Consider the following 21,941-nt stretch of genomic DNA (forward strand, 5'->3'; position numbering starts at 1 on the left):
CTCTAAGTTTTTTTTTTTTTTTTTTAAAGCTGTGTAATTGTAGTGAATTCACTTATCTTTGGGCTTCCATTACCCAATGTGTAAAATGATTGATTGCTGTGGTTCTTTGTAGCTTTAGTCTATTCTTGTTCTACATAATTTATAGAATCAAAGGAAAATTGATTCTACCACGTATATAAAAGTGTTGTTGTATAAGTCTTCTTGTTGCTGTTGTTAGTTGCTGTGAAGGTAGCCCCTCACTCATGGCAACCCCATGTACAAAGGAACAAAACGTTGCCCAGTCCTGCACCACTATCTCCATGATCAATTGCAGATCAGACTATTATGATCCATAAGATTTTTATTGGGTGATTTTCAGAAGTAGATCTCCAAGTCTTTCTTCCTAGTCCACCTTTGTTTGAAAGCTCCGCCAAAACCTGTTCAACATCGTAGCCACCAACAGACTGCATATGAGGTACATTGGCTGGGAATCGAATGCAGGTCTCCCATACAGAAAGGGTGATTTCAACCACTGAACCACCAATGCCCACCTATTGTTGTTGCTGTTATGTGCCATCGAATTGTCTCCGACTCATAGCGACCCCCCACCCTTGGGTTTCCAAGGCAGTATCTCTATGGAAGTAGGTTGCCCAATCTTCCTTCCGAGGTGTGGCTGGTGGGTTTGAACCACCAACCTTCTGGTTAGCAGTCAAGTGCCTTAGGTACTCTGCCACCAGAGCTCCCTATGCCCCCCTATAAACCTTAAATATTATTTCTTGGGGTGATTTTTTTAAAAGATAAAGCCCTATTATTCAAGGGGAAAGGTAATGTCATTAATAGTAAGATCTTTTCATTTACACTAAGATATTGAGGAAAGCAATTGCTACTTCTGGATTTTGGCTTCTGTAACACTGGGGGAGTAGAAAGAGTGTTGTCTGTACTAGAGAGTCAGAGGAAAGAAATATAATATTGTTGTTTCCTTGCTGGTTAAGAGTTTAGACACCAGGAATCCTTGCAGAAAAAGGAACATGTGCTGCAACATTTGCTGTTTCTGAACTTCCACCAGATTCAAAAATCCTCAGGTGTAGTTCCTTCACACTGTACCCAGAAGCAAGCCAGAGCTATGTAAGAAAAGAAACAACAGCCCCAAAAACACTCAATTCTAATCCTCCTCTATGGGGTACCTTGATTTGTAATTCTTTATAGAAATAAACATTCATTACCCCTCAGATTTTAAAAAGTAATAATAAAAAAGACCCTATATCAATATTAATAATCATCTTCAACTTAGCCTCACTATCTAGCCCTTGAAAAAATAAAATCATCTCAATACACACAAAACTTGGGAAGATATTCCTCACCACTTGAAGGGCTGGGATCTAATCCAAATGCTCTTGAGAACCCAGGAAATATTTTGCCAAAGATTGGTAGATTGCCCAGTCTTCCTTTCAAGGAGTGGCTGGTAAGTTTGAACCTCAAGCTTTCTGGTTAGCAGTCAAATGCCTTAGGTACTACACCACCAGAGCTCCCAATTAGATCTCAGTAGCAGCCAATTTTGCCCTCTTTACCTACATTTTTCTTTATACTAGCATTAGTTCCTGATGCAATTATTTTTCAAGCACCAGCCATATTCAAAAGGCTGGGTGGTAGGTGCTGTAGGGGGCTATTGATCTCTGCAATCATAGGCGCAAAAGTTGAACAAACTTTTCTGTGTAGTGTGACAGTCTGAATAAACCACAAAATTAGCATGCATAGACCAAGCTTGGGAGGATAAGAACAGTGTTCTGTATTTGGTCCTTCATCATCCTCTTGTCACTCAAGACTGTGTCCTCTAGTCCGTGCTAAGTAAATGCTGGGCAACCAATTGAATCTCTGCAATTTGAGGTTCTACTTTCAGCGAGGGTACAATGAGACCCTAGTCAGAATTAGTCAGTGCCTTCCCCTGCTTCCACCATTCATGGACAACAGAGGCCTTGGCATATCACACAGAGAAAGGATATGGCCACCCAAATCATCAATTCTGTGTGGAGTTTTGAACATTCTAGCCCTCACATAACACCATTTCATTATGAATTGTATAAGTGAATTTTTGTTTTCTTTCAACTAGAAAAGTTATGGGGATAATCTTTAAACCTTAAACCAAAAATAACTCCTGAAATCTTCTTAAAACCAAACAATAGTTTAGCTTCACTAATTATATATATATATATATATATATATATATATCTTTGAGGATTATGCTCTTTTCAGAACTATCTATGTGAGATCAAATTGACAACAGCAACTCGAAAGATCAAATAGGAACCAGGGCTTCAAACATGTTTGAAAGGGTTCAGTCATGGCCAATGGAAACAGGGACAGTGTATGCATTTTATAGCAACCAAATTTCTTGTGTGTCAGGTTTTGACTTGAGTAGGAAATAGGCAGTGGTACCCCAGTCACAGAGGGTGGCCAATTGTGTCTTTTTGCATACCATCTTTGAGCAGGGCATCACTGCCTATTTCCTACTTGGTTCAAAATCCAGTGCAAGAGATTTGATTGCTATGCAATGTGTATGCTGCCCTTATTTCCATTGGCCATAACTGAAGTTTTGAAATGTTCAAAGCCCTGATAGGAACCTTAGGGGGACAATGAGTTTATGTTAAGGGGGAGGGACAACTCAGAAGAGGGTAAGAATGGTTGCATAACCTGAATGTAATTGACATGATTGAATTGCACCTGTAGAAATTGCTGAATCAGTGTTATGTTTTGCTATGTATAATCTCAACAACCAAAAAAAAATAATAATTTTTTTAAAGTTATGGGAAAGACATAGTTTACTACTACTACTACTACTACTATTATCTAACTGAGGGGTCTTTCTTCTCCCAAGTAAGAAGGAAAAAACACAACAGATATCTTTACCTACTTCTCACCCTCAAAAATGCCCACTTGTGGTGCAAAAGATTAACATGATTGGCTGCTAACCAAAAGGTTGGTGGTTCAAGTCTACCCAGAGTGCCTTGGAAGAAAGGCCTAGTGATCTACTTGTGAAAAACCAGTCACTGAAAAGTCTGTGGGATAAAGTTTTACAGTTCAATTCTGACACGTATGGGGTCACCATGAGTCAGAATCCACTCCATGACAACTGTTTTTGTTTGTTTGTTTGTTTGTTTAGTGATACCAATTTATTTGCAAATGACTCTGAAGAAATAGGAGGTGGATGTGGAAACACAAAGTAGAAGTTGAAGTGTAGTGAACACTATGTGCGGTTACTAAGGCAGACATTGTCCAAAACTCTGAGTATTTGTTCCCTTTTGAAGTCGTGTCCATCTCTACATATCATCAGAGGGGCTTGGCACATTTCAGAGAGATGTTGTGACAGAATCCCTAATGGCCATAGGTTTCAACAACACAGAGTCAGGGTATTTCTCCATGATACAACTTCTTTGCTGGAATTCCCATCTTCACCTAGGTGAGAGGAACTTTCAAAAACCCATCAAGGCCACCTGTTCAGTGAGGTTTATTTACTTGTCATTTACTTGGGAAAGGAGATAACAAAGAGGGACCCTTGTTCCAAACTCCTTCCTGCAATGCACACAGCTGTCGGTAGGACGAGGTAACTCTGTGTACCCTTCCCCATGGATACCCTAGTGGTCTGTGTGTAAGCCACACGTGTGTGCTCATGAACACTTACAGCTTGGATGCTAACCTAGGAGGAGCACCTGAGGGAGAAGCAATCCCCTTGACCAGCTAAAAAAAGAAAAAAAACCAAACTCATGGCCATCAAGTCAAATCTGGTTCACAGCGACCCTTCCTTGGGTTTCTGAGGTGTTATCTGTATGGAAATAGATTGCTAGTCTTCCTTCCGAGGAGTGGCTGGTGGGTTTGAACCATCAGCCTTGTGGTTGTTAGCAAATGCCTTAGGCACTATGACACCAGTGCTAGAGGACAGTGGAATTAGTTCTGGACTAGAAATCAAAGCCCCGTCTTCACCTTGGTGAGCCTCAATCTTCTCATCCATAAAATGGAAGTCCTGGGGCCTGTCCCGATGAAGATCAGGTGAATTTATGCCCATGAAAGCACTTTATAGTCTGAGGTAGTACACTACTGTAAGGAGTCATGATTTATGATGAATAAGCAGGAGAGAGTCCAGATGCCAATTGTTTTGCTATCTTTTGATGAGGCTAGGTAACCTAGCCAGAGGGTGAATGGGTAAGATTTTCCCTACTTATGTTCACACCCAATATGTACATCTATAGTACACAGGCGTCTGCATCCTATTATTTATAAACCTATTTTAATATGTTATATTGTTTCTAATTCTCTTCTGGATTTCTAGGCAATAGAAAACACCAAACTGAGCAAAGTCCTTGGCAAATTATCTGGGCCAGAGGAGTTTTTAACACCTTTTGCAGACTTATTTGTGTCACTAATTTTTAAGGAATGGGGCATTACTGTGATTACAATGGTGTATTCTGATGTGAATCTCTTTCCTCCTATAATTTTTTTCCTTATAAAATCTGCCCCAAATTTCCTGATGTCAGTAATAAAGAAGTTTTATGTTTGTTTATTTGTTGGCATTAAGATGTATTTGCTGAAGGTTTGGGAACCCAAAATTAGAATATTTAATAAGCAACTACTGACATTTATCACCTTCTTTGGGATTTACCACTAGTCCGGTGACGTTATCTTTCTTGAACTAAATTAAAAGACAAATTCAAATGCTGCATGGTAGCCACCAAAAGCATATATTTGAAAAACAGAATTCAGTGTGCCATATTATGCATTATTTAATGGTATGCAAATTATAAGTCAGACAGTTAGGAAAACCACACTTCAGCATTAATAAACAGCAACACTACTACTACATTAATTATGATATTGCTATGATGTATTCCCAAGTTTTGCATTTTGATTCTCCTTGAAAATTTATGCCATCTGATAAGCAATAACCTATTTCCCCATCTACACCTCCTACCCATTCCTCAAATCTGCTCCTCCTACCTATCTAATGGTTGTCTGTAGGAAAATGGGTACAGAAATATAAAGTCATACCAGCTGCATTATAAGCATTAAAAATTAAAGAACAAGCAAACGCCACCTAAAGCTCCAACATTTATTGTGTCAATGTTAAGCACACTTTTTAAAAGACAACATAGAATGTATAGAAACAAGGGGTTGGGGACTCATGCTCATTTCCACAATACGGGTAAATAGGTTGGCTGGTTTCAAAAGGGCAGGAACATCACTTAGGGCAGTGACGGTCCCTGAGCCCTCCATACGGGACTGATTCACTGTTCCAATGTGGGTCTGTTTTTTTGTTTTTACTTTTTATTAAAAAATATAAATAAAATGGCACTGCAGGCCCAGGCAGGAAGGACTCTGCAGGACTCTGTCTTCGCACAACGGCTTCTTGGAGGCTACTGTCAGAAAACATCACAAACTAGCAGGATGACAGACCAAGCTGATGTCGGCTGGGCGGCACGCGTCCACCCCGCCCCTGGGGGCTTCAAATTTTCTCAGAACTTAAGGGCTCTCGAGCTTCCATCCGAAAACTGCCACACATCTTGAGCTCTCTGGGCACTACGCCGAATGGGGGTGTGTGAAGAACCTAGAAAGAGGTTGGGGACAGAGGAAGGGGAAAAAAAAAGTACAGGTGTGACTTGGCCCACTGATTTTCTGTTCTCTAGCTAGCTTTTATAATTTATAACTTAAATCAGCTACAGGTTGAGCCACTGGCATCTTAAGCATCATTTCCAACTCAATCCCCTCCCCACACACCAATCTCTGACCGCTGAGTGGCTTTCCCACGCCTCCCTCCCTTCGTTTCCCCAAAGGACCCAGACCCCCTCCCCAATCATGAGAGTCCTAATAAACTTGGGACACACCTGGAAGGAAACACTTTCCCTTATGACTGAGAAAACTTAGTAGGAAACAGTCCTTTGGTTGAGGAGAACAGGGAAGGGGAGGGAAGGGGAGGAGGACGTTTTTAAAAATAATAATAATAAAATTATAAAGAAACGAAAAACCAAAATTGATGTAAAAGCAGCACAACGAAAACATGAAATGTCATCAAGTTCAACGTCAAAGCAGCCAAAGAGTTACATGAGGCGAACAAATCTCTGAAGAGAAAACCAGAACCCAAAATAGTCTCTCCCACATTGCACCAAAAACTGCCTGTAGTTGCTTTCAACATGCAGTTTTCTTTTCCTCTTCCTTTTTGGTAAAGGGGAAAGGCCATGGTGAAGGGCAGAAGGGAGTGGTTATTTTCCTCCGAGTTCCTCCCTTGCTGTGGACATTGACTGGAAGCAGCAGAGCTGGGAGTCCGGATGTGCCGAAGAGGAGGAGGGCTACTACTGTGGCATTCCAGGCCTCGTTGCCATGGCGACCGGAGCAGGGGCCTGGGGCCTCCTCTCCCCTGACTCCGCGCTGCTGGAGGCCCGGGGTCTGGAGCTCAGCTGCTCTCAGGCATCCCCCCCTGAGCAGTGGAGACCTGGGACGAGGGGCCTGCTGTGTCCAGGTGGGCTCTGGGGACTCTCATTCCCAGTCCGGCACTAAGTCTCTGTTGTTGAGGCCCTTTTAGCAGATACTCAATCAAAACCCTTTGTCAGACCTGCTATCAATATTTAAAGCGCTAACATACAAAGCATGGCATCAGGATGGGCATGTACCATGTTCATAGTTATTTAAAAGCACAGCCCCCTATGAGTTTTTTTTTTGGGGGGGGGCGGGGAGGAAGGGGGAGGTCCCACTTTCCAGGATAGACTTTGGAGAACTTGTTTAATTTGCCTTGTCTCCTGTCTCTATGAAAGACTTACTACATAATGTTCACTTGAAATCGTCTTTGCCACTTTATAGAAATGAAAAACAATTTTTGGATAAACCATTGTGTTGTGTTCAGCCAAGTTTAGGTACTTAAATACAATGACCCTTGTGAAGTGTTTTGGTCTCCTTTCTTGTATAGAAGGGAGGAATTAATGACCATAGAGGACACTGGGAAATAGAGAGAGACAGAGAGAGAGAAACAGGCCCATCCCTTTAAAGGCTGATTCACTGGCCAGGTGTTTTAGTAAAGGAAACAGTGGGCTAGTGGGACAACAAGATGGCAGCAAACAAAAGTGCATGCCAACAATCCATGTCTATAATTTGTAGCTATAGCATCCCTGGAACAATGTACATATTTCCAATTTCATCTATGTACTCTGATGTCCATTTCCCTAAAAATGGATTCACTTACTCTTAACTTGGAAAGCTGTAGGGCCGTGGGAGACACTTAGTGAAATCTTCCAAGTGGCTCATACCTTTTAAAAGTTAACAGTCTTTTAAAAAGTTTCTCTATGCAAATTTAAAGAATACTGCCAATCCCATCCTCACTCTGGCCAAAGTACCACTATTTTCTTTCTTTTAAATGGGAAGTTAACTGAAAAAAGAGAATGGAATGGGAACACTCTTGAACACATCAGGCCCAGGGACAACAGAAGAACAGAATCAGAATGAAGAACACACAGTTACAACACAGTCATAAGAAATCATGTAGGTTGTGTGGTTGTGTGCGTGTGTGTGTGTGTGTGTGTGTGGTGGGGAAAAAGACTTTGGAAAAAAAAAACAAAACACTGTATTTCCTCCCTCACTCTCTATGAGTAAAACACTTCAAGTAAGACAGGATGGGGCCTGAAGCTTCCCAAGTCCTTTCCAGGAAGGCCTGAAATAATCCCAGTACCTTTTAGCAAACTTTCAGTGTCTGTGAATAAACCACCTCATTTCCTTATTTCTCCAATTGAAGTTGTATCTAAACCCCCCACTTCCTTTCGAATTCTCACTTCAAGGATTATGAATATATACAGTATGTATGTATTGCATATACAAAAAATGGTATTTAAATAAACAGTTACATCCACAGAATGCCCTGGGAAAAACTCAACTACTTCACACTTCCTGACATCGCTAGTACAAACGAAGAACCATGTGTTCGCCTCACTTCTTAGCAACCTTTAAAATGTGTTGTTTTCAGTCCTGTTGTAGGCCCTAAACAAAGAGAGGATAGTAAATGGTCTCAGGAAAAAGTAGGATGTGCACTGAAAGAGCTTCTGGGTTAGAACCCGTGAGAAATTGTATTTGCTGTATTCCTGTTTATTATGATGTTTTCAAAATAAAGACAGAAAGGAACATTTTAAGCGTCAGGAGTTCAGATTTGTAGAGAATTAACACATCAGGAGTGTCACAAAAACTTACTTGAGAATTCTGGAAAATGTTAATGTTGTGTTTCCTCATTTAAAAAATGTATCATGAATTTATTTTACTGTTTGAAACTTTTTCTATGGTACTTTATATTGATTTTTAATTTTAGGGTTCTGGATACAAGATGTCATTTATAAGTTATATTCTTGTTGGCTAGGTTTTCATGCTTCTATTGTTCACTCAGCTTCAGAAATAATATTTTATAAGAGAGCTTCGATAAGTCAGGAGACTAAGTAACCTGAAGAACCTGTCTCCCAATAAATTTATTTAACTTTGGGACCATGTAAATCAAACATAATCTGTGATTTATCACCAGATGTTTGCACCCCTTCCCATTCCCCATTTGATTTAAGAAATTTGAACATACAAGTATACAGTATCCACCATTAATTCTGTCTGTCAGACAGCAAAATCTAATTACACTAAGAGCATCATATACTGAGAAATTAAAATGAATACTGTATATAAAACCTGCACAGCTGTACTCATAGCTCCTAATAAAAGAGTAATAGGGACATATAGAGATTTTATGGACATTTAATATGGTGGAGCAGAAGTTACCACATCTAAAACCAGCATGGTACTGGGCAATATTTCTGGGTTGAACAGCACTGTGGATTCAGTATTGAAGTTACTTAATCTAAAACAAGTCTATCTTGTCCCAGTTCGCTGACAATTATCAAGTCCTCAAAAGCACCGTCCTCAATCCCATCCCAGCTGCTCACCAGTGCTCTCCATCATCTTCCACTAACAGGATTCCTCTGCCCCATTCTCTGCTTCCCACCCAATCTGGCTATTCTTGCCTCAGATATAAGGCATTACATGAAAGGCCACCTAACAGGCACTAGGGCAAAAGAGCTGAGCAACAAAAAATGCTACCACAAGAGGACAACAGAATGGCTTTTGTTTTGGTTTCTACAAAAATAATAACAATGCCATATCCATTCATCTACACTGGGAACAGGGAGACAGTATCACAGAGGTATGTGTTTTAATAAAGCAAATAGATGCTACAACATGCAGTATTTGTTAAAACTGAGAGCACAGGTCTCTAAAGATTTTAAAAACAAAGACCTAACTAACTGGCTTTTCAAAATGGTGTTTGTATCCCATTGGTTGGCCAAAGATCACTGAAGGGTATTTCCACCTTCTGTTCTGTTCACTGTCAGCCAGGTAGACCCTATAAAAACATCTGTCAAAGCTAGGGTGCCTGAGATCCCAGAATCACAAGGCACATCACCACATATCTCAGGAAATTAGGGGCTCATTCCAGATTAGGCCACATCTGGCTAAACCCCTGGTTGCTTTCCTTCTTTCTTTCTTAACTTGATGACTTTGTTTCTGGATTTTTAGAGTTAGGGGTAGGGTGGTGCTATTTTTGGATGAGGGAAAACTCTCATGTGAAGACTAAAGGGCTAAAAAAAAAAAAAAAAAAAAAAACCTTTTCTTATATTGTCTAAGACTATCTAAGACAGGGCAAGGATGGGAGAATAGAAAAGAACCTTTAGACAACAAGAACAGCAAAAATTCCAAAGGAAATAAAAGCTTAAAATGCTATTACCAGCAAGTTTTTCATTTATATGTGAATGGATTACTGCAAGAGATGGAGGAAAAGTTTTTAACATCAGACTGAAAAACATCTTCTATATCTTGAAAATTATTCTAGAACTGTACAGCCTGGAAACTATTTCTATGGTTTGAGATATGGCTATTTTAATACAGTAAGTACTTTATGTTCCTTTAGGGTAAACTACACGCATCAAAATGCCCATAGAAATAATCCTGAAAAAGACTGACTGGCCTTCTCTTAAAACCTGTTATTTTCTTGAAAGTAATTTACAGAGTGTGTCAAATGAGGACACAAGAAGCTTACATTGTGTACTTTAATTTTTTTTTTATTTTTTTCAATAAAGGGACAAAATGGGTGTATGAACAGGTTAATGCAGACAACTGCCAAAAAAACACAGACAGTGGTTTTTCCAATAGAACTTAACAAAGACCAGAAACAAATACAATAAAAAGCCAGGTTGTAATGACCTTTGGTCATCTAAATAAAAAAAATAATAAAAACAAAGAAAAATTAAAGATCAAATTAAGTGCCTCTGTTTTGAACAGGGCACACAAGCAATAATAAATAGTGACTCCCATAGTAAAAGATAAAATTTCAAGTTACGACAAACAGCTTTCATTACAGGAATAGAAAAGGCCAATAACAAAATATTCTGCATTGCCATTTACAAAAAAGTATTGACTAAAGCGGGCTTTCTCTTTAATATGCTTTGCATATGAAATTCTTTCCGATCTAAATATAAAGCACCATTTAGTTTTTGGCAATGAAAAAAACTGCAAAACATTTTTTTTTTCCTTTTTTTCTTTCTTTTACTGCATATGAAGGTAAGATGCTGGCATGTAGGGTGATAGAAGGAAAGGGACAAAAAAGCACACTACATAACAAACCAACGTTATTAGCTTGCAGTACTGCATACAGTATGGCAGCAGGAAAAAGGAACAAAAAAGGATATGTACAACCCCTATGACAGCCATCCGTGTGACATTCTAGCAGGCTCCCCCAAACCGCCATTATATGGCTTGTCATCTGTACAATGTCACACTTTTTTGTCTCTCTCTTTTTTTTTTTTTTTTTGAAGCATACAAATAATTTGCACTATATTATCCTGCCAAATTAAAAAAATATACTGTGGCAGCCTGTCTTTTTTTTTTTTCCACTACCAAAAAGGTACATTGATACCTTTTAAGAGAACAAGCAACAGTTAAAAATACAAGCTTCAATATAAATACTATAGTGCCTAACACTAGATGAACATTTAATTCAAATACCATTCTAGAAATACAGAAAAAAGACCATAAATGTGTTTTAGCATAGGAATCAACATGAGTGTGCATTTTCCTATATTTAAGTACTATATAATCTTAAACCTTTCCCCAATGTATGTTTTTTTTTTCTTTTTACAACCTGAAGAGCGGTGTGTATCCAAGGCATAGAATTTCTACTACCATTTTTAAATGGATAACAAGTCTTGTAACACCACCAAGACAATGGAACCCTAAAATGCAGTTCCCCCTAAACATAATGAAGTGTTTTTTTAAAAAATTTTTTCTTAACATTTATATTTAAAAAAGTTTTGTACAAAAAAATCCTTGCACTGTAGAAGCGAAAGCAATCATTCATTTCTATGTTAAGTGTATTCTGTTCCCATTCACAACGCTTGCAATGTTGCGTCCAAGTAAGTTAGCTCATTAGTCAAGTAAATGGCTGGCAAAGTTTTTTTTTTTAAATGCTCATCAATGAGATTGTGTTCTTTTTTTTTTTTTTTTTTTCAGCATTCTTGCAACTTTTCCCTTAAGTATAAACCTGTAAACTGGGAAAATTGTACAGTGCACTTAATTGTCCTATCTGAGCAGGTTTATTTTATACTCAACCTCTGTACCTCTGATTAGAGAAAAGATACAGATATCACAGGCAGAGTCAAGTGCTATTTGAACACCAACTGGGGCAGATGCTAGCTTAATAAAAAAGAAAAAATTAAAAAAATAAAATAAAAACAATGAATCCTCTTCCATGTTAACACAAATAGCACACAGTATATGGAAAAGAAATGAAGTACAACTTTTAGGGAGCACAGACATCTATACTGCTACTCTTAAAACTCTCTTCTTTTTTAAGAATGTCACATTTAAACGCACGCCTCAAGAATTCATAGTTAATCATCATTGTATCAATATTAGCTTATACACCTGTTCTAGTTTAAAATGGCATATAGTACCATGTTGTGCTAATAAATCATTTATTTTTCCCTCTGTTGCCCTCTGTCAAACCTTACAGTCAGCCTCTTCTTTTTAAATATGGTTATACAAGGTCTTAAAGTTTATCATTTGATTGTCCATTTGACAACCAAGTTGGATCTTGATCTATTTCTTCTGGTGCCAAAATTTTTTTCTTTTTAAAAAAAAAAAAAAAAAAGATTTTATTTAAAACAAGTATCTTCATAAAATGAATTTCTTACTAATTATTTAATTATGTTTCGGGGCTTTTGCATGTTGTACATTCAATCTAATCATCATTTTTAAAAAAAATAATAAAACTTTGGGCAAAATAGCCCATTTCTTTTAAGCTCTCACCAGGAGCAAAATAGCTTTTATACTGGTATAATCAGTTTTGTTTACAAAATTAAACTAAAGGGAAAATGATGATTAACTAGGACATAATGGGTCATCTTTTTAGGTAGCCATTGTTGTGAGAAATATAATATAGAATTATATGCTAGGTCCTAAGGTTTATTACCTCATCCAATGCTGAATTAAGCTACAAGTTTATAACAAGTAGAAAGAACCATCAATGTGGTTTTGAAAAATCCAAGGCACTCATATTTTAAAACCAAATGATAGAGTAAACTTTTGTTTTTCTGTTAATTTGTCAATTCAAGGCCTTTTTTCTCTCCAATTGATACTTTTAACCCTTTAGAGACAGACATTTAGCTCATAGAGAATTTTTTTTTTTCAGTGCTATCTATTCTGTCCATAGAGGGTTAATCCAAAGACTGTTTTTTCCTCCTCACATTATAAAATAAAACTGTACATGATATGTATTACAGAATGTATGCAGCATGGTCTCTCTCTCTCTCTCTCTCTCTCTCTTTTTCTCTCAGAACGGAACTGGAAACAGCAACATGTTTGCTCAGCAACGAGTTAGGGACAATTTAAAATAGCCATAACATACCATACATGCTGTCTAAGTTTAAAAAAAAAATACATACACAACATGTAAATTATTGCACAAGAGAAAGGCTCAAAGTTTGCGTAAAATGCAATACTATTGCCCCATACAGATCATGCATTCAAACGGTGAGAACATAAAGGAAAAAAAAAAAAAGAAGAAAAAAGAAAAGGAAAAAAAAAACAGGTGTGCTGGTGACAAGCACTCTCATATTCTTAGCTTCCGTTATTTCTGTTTGTTTGTTTGTTTAAGTCACATGGGACTAGAAAAAAATCCTACCGGGAGTGGGACTGAAGGGCGATGGGAAAGGGGGGGGGGTGAAAAAAAGGGGTATCAGGTGGGAGTGAGGGAGGGGTATTAATATACCTCTATTCAGTTTTTATATCATTATTCAACACTCGATCACTGTGCCATTTTTTCATGTGTTTCTCCAGGGTACTGTACACGCTAAAAGGCATCTTACAAATTTCACATTTGTAAACGTCCTTCCCCACCTGGCCATGCGTTTTCATGTGCCTGGTGAGCTTGCTACTCTGGGCACAGGCATAGTTGCACAGCTCGCATTTATAAGGCCTTTCGCCTGTGTGGCTTCTCCTGTGGACAGTGAGATTGCTACAGTTCTTGAAGACTTTCCCACAGTACTCACAAGTGTCGCTGCGTCTGCCCTCTTTTGAGCTGGGCCTGCCCGGGCCCGGACCACTAATATGGGGCGTGCTCCCTCCACTTCCCGTGCCGCTGCGCCCCGAGATCCCTCCGTCCAGCTCCCCGGGCGGCGTGGAGAAGCGCAAGCTCCCGTTCTCTGAGGAGTGCTCCGACGAGGAGGCGAAAGGCGATTGTCTGGAGTCTCCAAAGCTAAGGAAGGGATCTTTGAGCTGCCTTGAGGCTGCGTAGCCGGCCAGCCACTGCGAGTACACGTTCTCCGTGTTCGGCATCGCGGCCGGGGGTAGGTCGAACTCCTTCTCGAGCTTGATGCGCTTGGAGAAGGGGCTCAGCGAGCTGGGGCTGCCCAGCAGCAGCTTTTTGGACAAGCCCCCCGAGGCCGACTCGCCCGGGGAGCAACCGCGGCCATTAACAGTGCCATCGTCTATGCGGTCCGACTCGCCGGCCACCGAGTCTTCGTCGCAAGTGTCCCTGTGGCCCTCGGCCTCGGCCAGGTGGCTGCGCTTATGCTTCTCGCCTAGGACCTGGTGGAAGGCCTCACTGAAGTGCTGCATGGAGCTGAGCACCATGCCCTGCATGACGTCGGGCAGGGCGCGGCCCTCGTCGCCCACGCCCACCACTGCGCCTCGAGAGCTGTTCTCGTGGTGGCGCGCCGCCTCCAGGCTCAGCCCGAAGCCGTAGTCCACCCTCTCGCTCTCGGTCAGCTCCTCCTCCTCCTCTTCCTCCTCTTCTTCCTCTTCCTCATCGTCCTCCTCTTCCTCCTCATCCCCGTTCTCTGGAATCAGGTTGGGGTCGTTCTCGCTCTTGAACTTGGCCACCACGGACTTGAGCGCACTGCTGGCGCTGCCCACTAGGTCGCTGGTGCCCGGCTCCGGGGAGCTGGCGGTGGAGAGGCCGTCGTCGGACTTGACTGTCATGGGGGATGACTTGTGCATGTGCGTTTTCATGTGGCGCTTCAGCTTGCTGGCCTGCGTGCACGCGTGGTCGCACAGGTTGCACTTATAGGGCTTCTCGCCCGTGTGGCTGCGCCGGTGCACCACCAGGTTGCTCTGAAATTTGAACGTCTTGCCGCAGAACTCGCATGACTTGGACTTGACCGGGGGCTGGGAGGGAGGAGGGGCGGATTGCAGAGGAGGGAGGGGGGGCGTCGCCAGGAAGGGCGGCTTGCTACCTGGCTGGAATGGTTGCAGTAACCTTTGCATAGGGCTGGGCCGGCCTGGGGACAGCGGTGGGCTAGACGTGTTCCCTGCCAGCTCTCTAAGTCTCCTAGAGAAATCCATGGCGGGAGGCTCCATAGCCATTGGATTCAACCGCAGCACCCTGTCAAAGGCACTCGGGTGATGGGTGGCCAGGGCCATCTCTTCCGCCCCCAGGCGCTCTATGCGGTGGGGGTCCAAGTGATGTCTCGGTGGTGGACTAAACAGGGGGGGAGTGGGTGGAAAGCGCCCTTCTGCCAGGCCCGAAGCCTCTCTCGATACCGATCCTGGTATTCTTAGCAGGTTAAAGGGGTTATTGTCTGCAATATGAATCCCATGGAGAGGTGGCTGGGAAGGACATTCTGCACCTAGTCCTGAAGGGATACCAACCCGCGGGGTCAGGGGACTTCCGTGTTCGCTTTCTAAGTAGATTCTTAATCCATGAGTGTTCTGTGCGTGTTGCAAGAGAAACCATGCACTGGTGAATGGCTGTTTGCAAGTTGTACATGTGTAGCTGCTGGGCTCATCTTTACCTGCAAAATAATACAACACCAACATCAATGTTTAATCAACAGGCAAGCATCAGCAATTGCTTATTTATGTTTCCCCTCCAGCCTGCCTTGCCCTCACCCCTCAAACCCAGAAGCCCTCACTGTGCCTGCAACATATGGTGGTTGGTGCTCAGTGAATATTTGCTGAATCAATCTTCCTACGACTAAATTCATTTCTAAGAACTTTTTATCCAGTCCTCCAAAACAGAAAAATCTAGACCAATTTGAGGGTCCCAACATCCTATACAACTTCAGTAAATTTCTGAATTTTTCCTTCTTTTATCAACTGTGTTTTGGGGCAAGCATTTCATCTCTGTGTGCCTCCATGTCCTCATCTGTTAAATGAGGGACTTAGACAAGCTGACCTAAGGGAAACTTTCTGCTTCCTAAATCCTATCAATCAATGATTCCCCCCTGGGCGGCAGATGAACTTTCTAAATAGGCAATCATTTAATACAGCCATCAAAAGAGGAGGTCAACTCACTACTACTATTCACTAGAAAACCAAAAAGCCAAACTCACTGCCATTGAGTCGAATCTGACTCATAGCGACCCCAATGGGTTTTCGAGACTGTAAATCTTTATGAAAGTAGATCACCCCATCTTCCTTCCGTGGGGTAACTGGTGGGTTTGAACTGCTGACCTTCTGGTATACCACCAGAACTCCCCAATCTTGGCCTGAAACACGCTCATTGTTGATATTGTTAAAAATAAGAAAGTACTCATAATTCCTTGGAAGAAAGACTAGCAACATTCTCATATCCCAGCTTGTGTGAGGCCCAATTCAGGTTCCACCATACCTCACAAGGACTCCCATTTTTACTTCAAGGGATGCTATGAAAGCCTCAAAAGAAAAATTTAACTCAGAGTTAACCAATAGGTGGTATCAAATCTTTAGGAGTTATCCTTGAGTCAAACGCAACTCCAAAGAAGTTAGGAGGAGTGGCTGGTGCCAACTTAAGCAGACACAGCATCCTAGTTTAAGGAACAGTTAAAGCAGCCAGCACCATGACAGGCAGCAGGCTGAGAAATGCTACACTATCCTCCCCCTCATTATTTTGAGAGGCTAACAACGTGAACCAAATTATACAACATCCTGCGCCCTCGGCTGAGACTCGGCTCCATTTGAGAAAGAAACAGAAAGATACAGTTCAGCTAGTCAACTCTTTGGCCAGTAGCCAAGCCGTCTGGAGAGGGGCCCTGCTTAAGTCACATTATTTCTCTCTCGCTGAAAAGAACCCGAGAGTGGTAAATGCCACTTTGGCAAAGAGGGGCCAGCTTGATTTCACAATCATTTATTTTCGGAGATAGCTAAATTAAAAAATATATAGACACCAGGGGAATAACTAACCAACAGTTTACCAGTCAACTGCAGCATTAAGATGGACACAAATGTTGGAGGCCAAAGGACAAAACCAAAGGACAAGACTGAGAAAAATGGATAACTTGCCTATATTCCGAAGAACAGAGAATATAAAATAGAACTTAGAAATAACAAAAATTTTCCCTCTCCTTTTAAAAGTGGGCTAGATGAGTTACTTAGGGCCATAGTATTTATCAGTAACTTTTAAAAAAAAAGGAAAAAAAAAAAAAAAAATTCACCAAAGAGCTAAAGAGTAGGAATGAGGAATTAATCAGTTATATGAGTCTTCCCTTTAGCAAGTCAGAAAGAAAAGCTGGTCTTGTTAGGAGCCCCCAACACTCCTTTTCCAAAACAAGCCAGCCCCACTGAAGTACTTGTCTACATAATGGACTACTGCCCTGACCTTGTAATTTGCTTTACAATGCATTTATAATCTCACTCAGTATAACCCACTCCTGGGTAAATCACTTTAACAAGATTAGATGATAAGATACCAAAATTAGGTTTCAAACATTTGCCTAATGTGGAGGGGGGGTTAAAAAAAAGAAAAAAGAAAGGCAAATTTTTGAAAGAAAACGCTGACATTAGTATCACATTATCTGCCTATTTTTGTTTGCCTTCTCTCTTCAAAAGGAAAGAAAAAGCACCATTGAGAGTATTTTCATAAATTTGTTGTTGTTGTTGAACAATGACTTGGGTACCAAATAGGCAGGAAAAAAAACTATCTGGTTCAACTCTGGTGACCCTCTGTGGCTTTCTCCTTTGCCTCTCTAGGACTCTGTATGATTATCATATATTTATAGCTAACAATTTGAATTAGGTAAAAAGATTTGTCAGCTGAAGCAATTCTTTAACACTTTCATCATCATTCCAATTGCTTTATAATCATATTTTACCTAACAATATTGTATGGAAACCCAGGATTGGGCCCATAATTAGTGATGCTCGTTTCGTACATGACTACACCACTGACAAATACAAAAACCTGTGGCATAAAGCACTACATCAGGGATCTCATTTTTACCTTTCCAAAAATGCTTAAACGAGAAAAGTCCATTTTATTTCACTGCCCTGAGCTCCCTAGTATTTTTTTTCAGAGCCAGTTATGTGATCATGCTACAGTATGTTAACACTGTGATGTTACCCTCCCTTCTCTCTCTCATACATCAGGTCAGAGAAGATGGCATTTTATCTTATAATGAGCATCCAACATACAGTTTTCTCTATCACATTTTAGTATTCCCATCAACTAGATATTCTAGATCATGAGGGCAGCTAGTGTAATCATAATGTCAATGAGAAGGGCTGTTACGATTGAGACTAAAGATTACATGGAAAGAGCTGCTTTGAAACTGGTAATTATTACCAGTCCACTAATAGCAAATGATGCATTACAGTTTCACCATATAATCTGTATCTCACTCAGCTCGCGCCAGCACAACATATTATATTACGGTGCTCACAGATTCTAAATTCCTAAACTGCAGTCATCAATAAATGTGCTACCTGCCATAATTTGTGAAATTACTTTGTTCATAACATCCTTGCTGGTTTAGAAAGACCAGAATTGATTTCCTGCATGGCAAAATTAGGGCTACATTGATTTATTGATGTGTAAAATATAATAATATTCCTCATTTACTCTGATGAAAATCAACTTCTCAATTTGAGAGCCTCATTGGGCATTCACTAGGATTGTTCTGATTTAGAGCGATAAATGGAGACCTGGCCCTCCCTCCACAAGCCTAGGAACTCGTGGCATTGAAAGGGTGTTTATTTTATAGGCTTTTATTTTATTTCATTTTATTTTATGGGAAGGTATGACCCTATTTCTAGTTTGCCATCATGCTGAAAAGTCACATGTGGTCTGCCCCTTGGGATTTGGAACAAGGCCATCTGAAGCTGGAACCCTGGTTCTGCTATTCACTAGCTGTGTGACACGACAGTGGGATAGTCATTTAATTTCTCTGAACCTCAGGTGTCCCACCTGTAAAGTGGACCAAAAAAAAAACAGTGCCTCCAAAAACTATCATGAGGCTCAAAAGCCCTTTGAAAACTACCATGAACGTGAGTTTTCATTACTACCAGGCTTGATTTATTACCAAGAGTAATGACTAACCACATTATATGACCAGAATCTTCCAGCGGAAGGTCCAAATCCAGGCCTTACCTGATTCAGAAAGGAGGCTCTAGTTAGAGAAGCCGGCCAGGATAGCATTTAAAGTCACATGACTGGCCCATTGGCAGAGAGATTTCAGGTAAAATGCTAAAAGCTCTGAAAGTCAAAAGCAGCTAGTAGATGCAGCTGAGTGGGGTGAGGGTCAGCTTAGCTAGAGGGCTTCCTGGAACCCCACAACCCATTTTCACATACCTTATTCTGGTTACTCCTAAACTGTCTGCTGGTATGGGCACCTATGCCCCTGCTTTGTAGAGAGTGGGTAGAAAACAGGGGTCCCATATCAGCTCCTAGTTTCCCACCTGTGCAGTCAAATTCACTGCCTTCAGGAAGACCAAGCAGAAGAGAGAGCACTAAACCTTTTCCCAGGTGAGCAGACCTTGGAATTTCAATTCCACCCTCCTCTCACCTACCCTACTACCTTCTTTCTCTCTTCTCCAAAGTTGGCTCATTTCTCACAGCCAAGTGTGGGCCCCGGGCACCCCCAGCAAAACCAGGGAGCTCTCCCCGTCCAGCCAGCAAGTAGAGACTTGAAACCTTGGGTCCAACCCCCTAAACTCTCTGCAATCTGTGACCTAACCCAGGTTTGAGCCCAGCTGGCATTAGGCGTGGGGGCAGATGAGGTGCTTTTAACCCCTGCACCACCCAGCCCTCCGGACTCAAGGCTTGTGAAATTCACACAATAACTCTTTGTTACCTAAGATTACCTAGGAGTTAACAAAAATAAGCTTTGAATTTGGTCTCAGGGTGAATGCCCTGCCCTGTAGACACCATTCACAAGATGGTTAAGTCTAGTTTACCTCCCATCTAGAAAACAGTCCCTTTACAGCTTCAACTCCTGCATCTTGCTCTGTAATTCTCTTCCATGATCCTTTGCTTTTCTTTTTTCCATTCCACAACAGGTTATTTTTTATTTACCTCTAAAGGAAAAATGCTTCCCTTAAATAAAAATTAGATGCCACATTTCTTTTTTTCTTGAATCTGCTTTTTTGTATCTGGGATGGAATCCATCCCCTCCCTCATACCACACTTTTTAGCCATGCATGATTCATACCATTTATTCCTACATAGAGAAACAAACGACATTACTTTCTAATATAACATCTTTCAAAACATTTTTATAAATGTACAAATCTAAATTTCATAAAAAGTTTCCCAATAGAAAAGTTGGCTTTAATAAGTAAATAGATGATGGTAGATTCTTTAAATTTTAATAATATTGTTATATTTTTATCTAAAACTGGGGGAAAATAAGTAGAAATTATATATATATATATATATACACACACACACACACATATACATACACACACACACACACACATACACACACAGGCACATGCTCTGGTGGCACAGTGCCTAAGGCATTTAAGTGCTAACCAGAAGGTTGGTGGTTCAAACCCACCAGCTGCTCTGTGGAAGGAAGATGAGGCAATCTACTTCTGTAAAGATTTATAGCCTCGGAAATCCAATGGGGGTTGCTATGAGTTGGAACTGACTCGATAGCAATGAGTTTGGTTTTTTGGTTTCATATACTCATATACTTACATACATGTATGATGATTTGATACACCATGTATATATAAAAATATATCATGATTAGTACACATGTAGATACATACATAACATGCATTAAGTCTAAACTGACTGATTAAAAGGTACTTCCTCCTTTTGGTCCTGCCTCTGGGGAGCTCTGGTAGCACAGTGCCTAAGGCATTTGACTGCTAACCAGAATGCTGGTGGTTCAAACCCACCAGCCACTCCTTGGAAGGAAGATGGGGCGATCTACTTCCGTAGTGATACTACATCGGAAACCCAAGGAGGGGTCGCTATGAGTCAGGTCCGACTCAACGGCACGTAACAACAACAACTACTTAACAAGTATGCCATGGAATAAATTCAGTCCTAAAGGAGGCAAGGGAGCCAATGTCCAGCAATAACATGAACTCTGTGAACACAGATAGGTGGCCAGTCACCAGGCCTGAAGCCAGACAGGACCCCGGAGGGGAGCCCGTAGGGATGGGCACCACTGGGAGGCCAAGTGGAGGGGAAGGATGACTGCCAAATGAGTAATGGAATAATACATATGCGGGTGCCAATCTATTTTGAAAGTAACTCCCTTCAGTACTTAAAAAGTAAGAGTAATTTCCAGAAACTCTCATCTCTATACACATGGACATTTATTCATAGAAGAAATAATGTTCAACTTACAAATACCCTGCGGGGCATATTCTGCACTCATCCCGGGTGTGGGGATTAGAGCTCCGTGTGTAGAACGAGGGGAGGAGAGACCCCTCCAGTGCAGAAGTTTATCTGTGAAAGAAACCCAAAATCAAGCACTAAAGCTATAAACAATGTGCATCATAAACCACAGGATATCACATTTCAATTCCATTAAAATAGATTAACATCATTACAACAGCCTTGCAGATAGTTAACAGGCCCAAGGCCTGCAACAAAAGAACAGTGGTGAGTTGTTTCCCACAGTTTGGTTTTGTTTTTATTTTTGATCTCTTTTGGCAAAAGGAAAGGGGTTTGTTTTAGCTATGGGGAGGTGGTTTGGTTCACTTGCTTGTGTATTTGTTATTGTTTGATTGTTTTCTTGTGAAAATAGTCTTGCAACAGATCTGTAAACAGAAAGGGGGGAACTGGTAATATTTTGGGTAGACTAGAAGAATGAGATTTATCTGCAAGGCTGGTTTACATGCGTATATTTACTTTGCTTTATAGACAAGCCGAAGCAAAAAGCAATACGCTAATAGGAAATAACTGAATTTGTGAACCATTTCTATGGGACAGAACCCCCTCTGCCCTCCCTGCTCTAATGCCCCCTCTTCCCATGCTATACTGAGGATAAAACCCTCAATGATATGGCAATCTTAGGCATTTCACTCTAGAATTCTATCATCAGAGAAGCCCATAGAGGCTTGGCTTCTCACAACACAAAGCAGTGAAGAATAAAGATTAAGGTTTGCTGGTCCAATAGAGCCTGGTGGAACCACTGAGACTATGGCCCCTAGCTGCCCTTCAGGTCTGGAATTGAACCCACACCTGTGGTTTC

General features: G+C 40.9%; 1 protein-coding gene across 1 annotated transcript in view; it reads right to left on the reverse strand.

The window, feature by feature from the left end:
- Positions 1–5,470: 5,470 nt before the first annotated feature.
- BCL11A (BAF chromatin remodeling complex subunit BCL11A) overlaps positions 5,471–21,941 on the reverse strand; it is a 109,946-nt gene continuing 93,475 nt past the window's right edge. The window contains exons 3-4 of the mRNA XM_007938019.2: positions 13,429–15,323; positions 5,471–5,572 (exon numbers count right to left, since the gene is read on the reverse strand). Of these exons, the coding sequence (XP_007936210.1) occupies positions 5,471–5,572; positions 13,429–15,323 (1,997 nt within the window). The remainder of the gene's footprint in view (positions 5,573–13,428; positions 15,324–21,941) is intronic.

The sequence above is a fragment of the Orycteropus afer genome, unplaced genomic scaffold, assembly GCF_000298275.1.
Source record: "Orycteropus afer afer isolate SDZICR_OR568_19922 unplaced genomic scaffold, OryAfe1.0 scaffold00046, whole genome shotgun sequence".
Classification (NCBI taxonomy): domain Eukaryota; kingdom Metazoa; phylum Chordata; class Mammalia; order Tubulidentata; family Orycteropodidae; genus Orycteropus; species Orycteropus afer.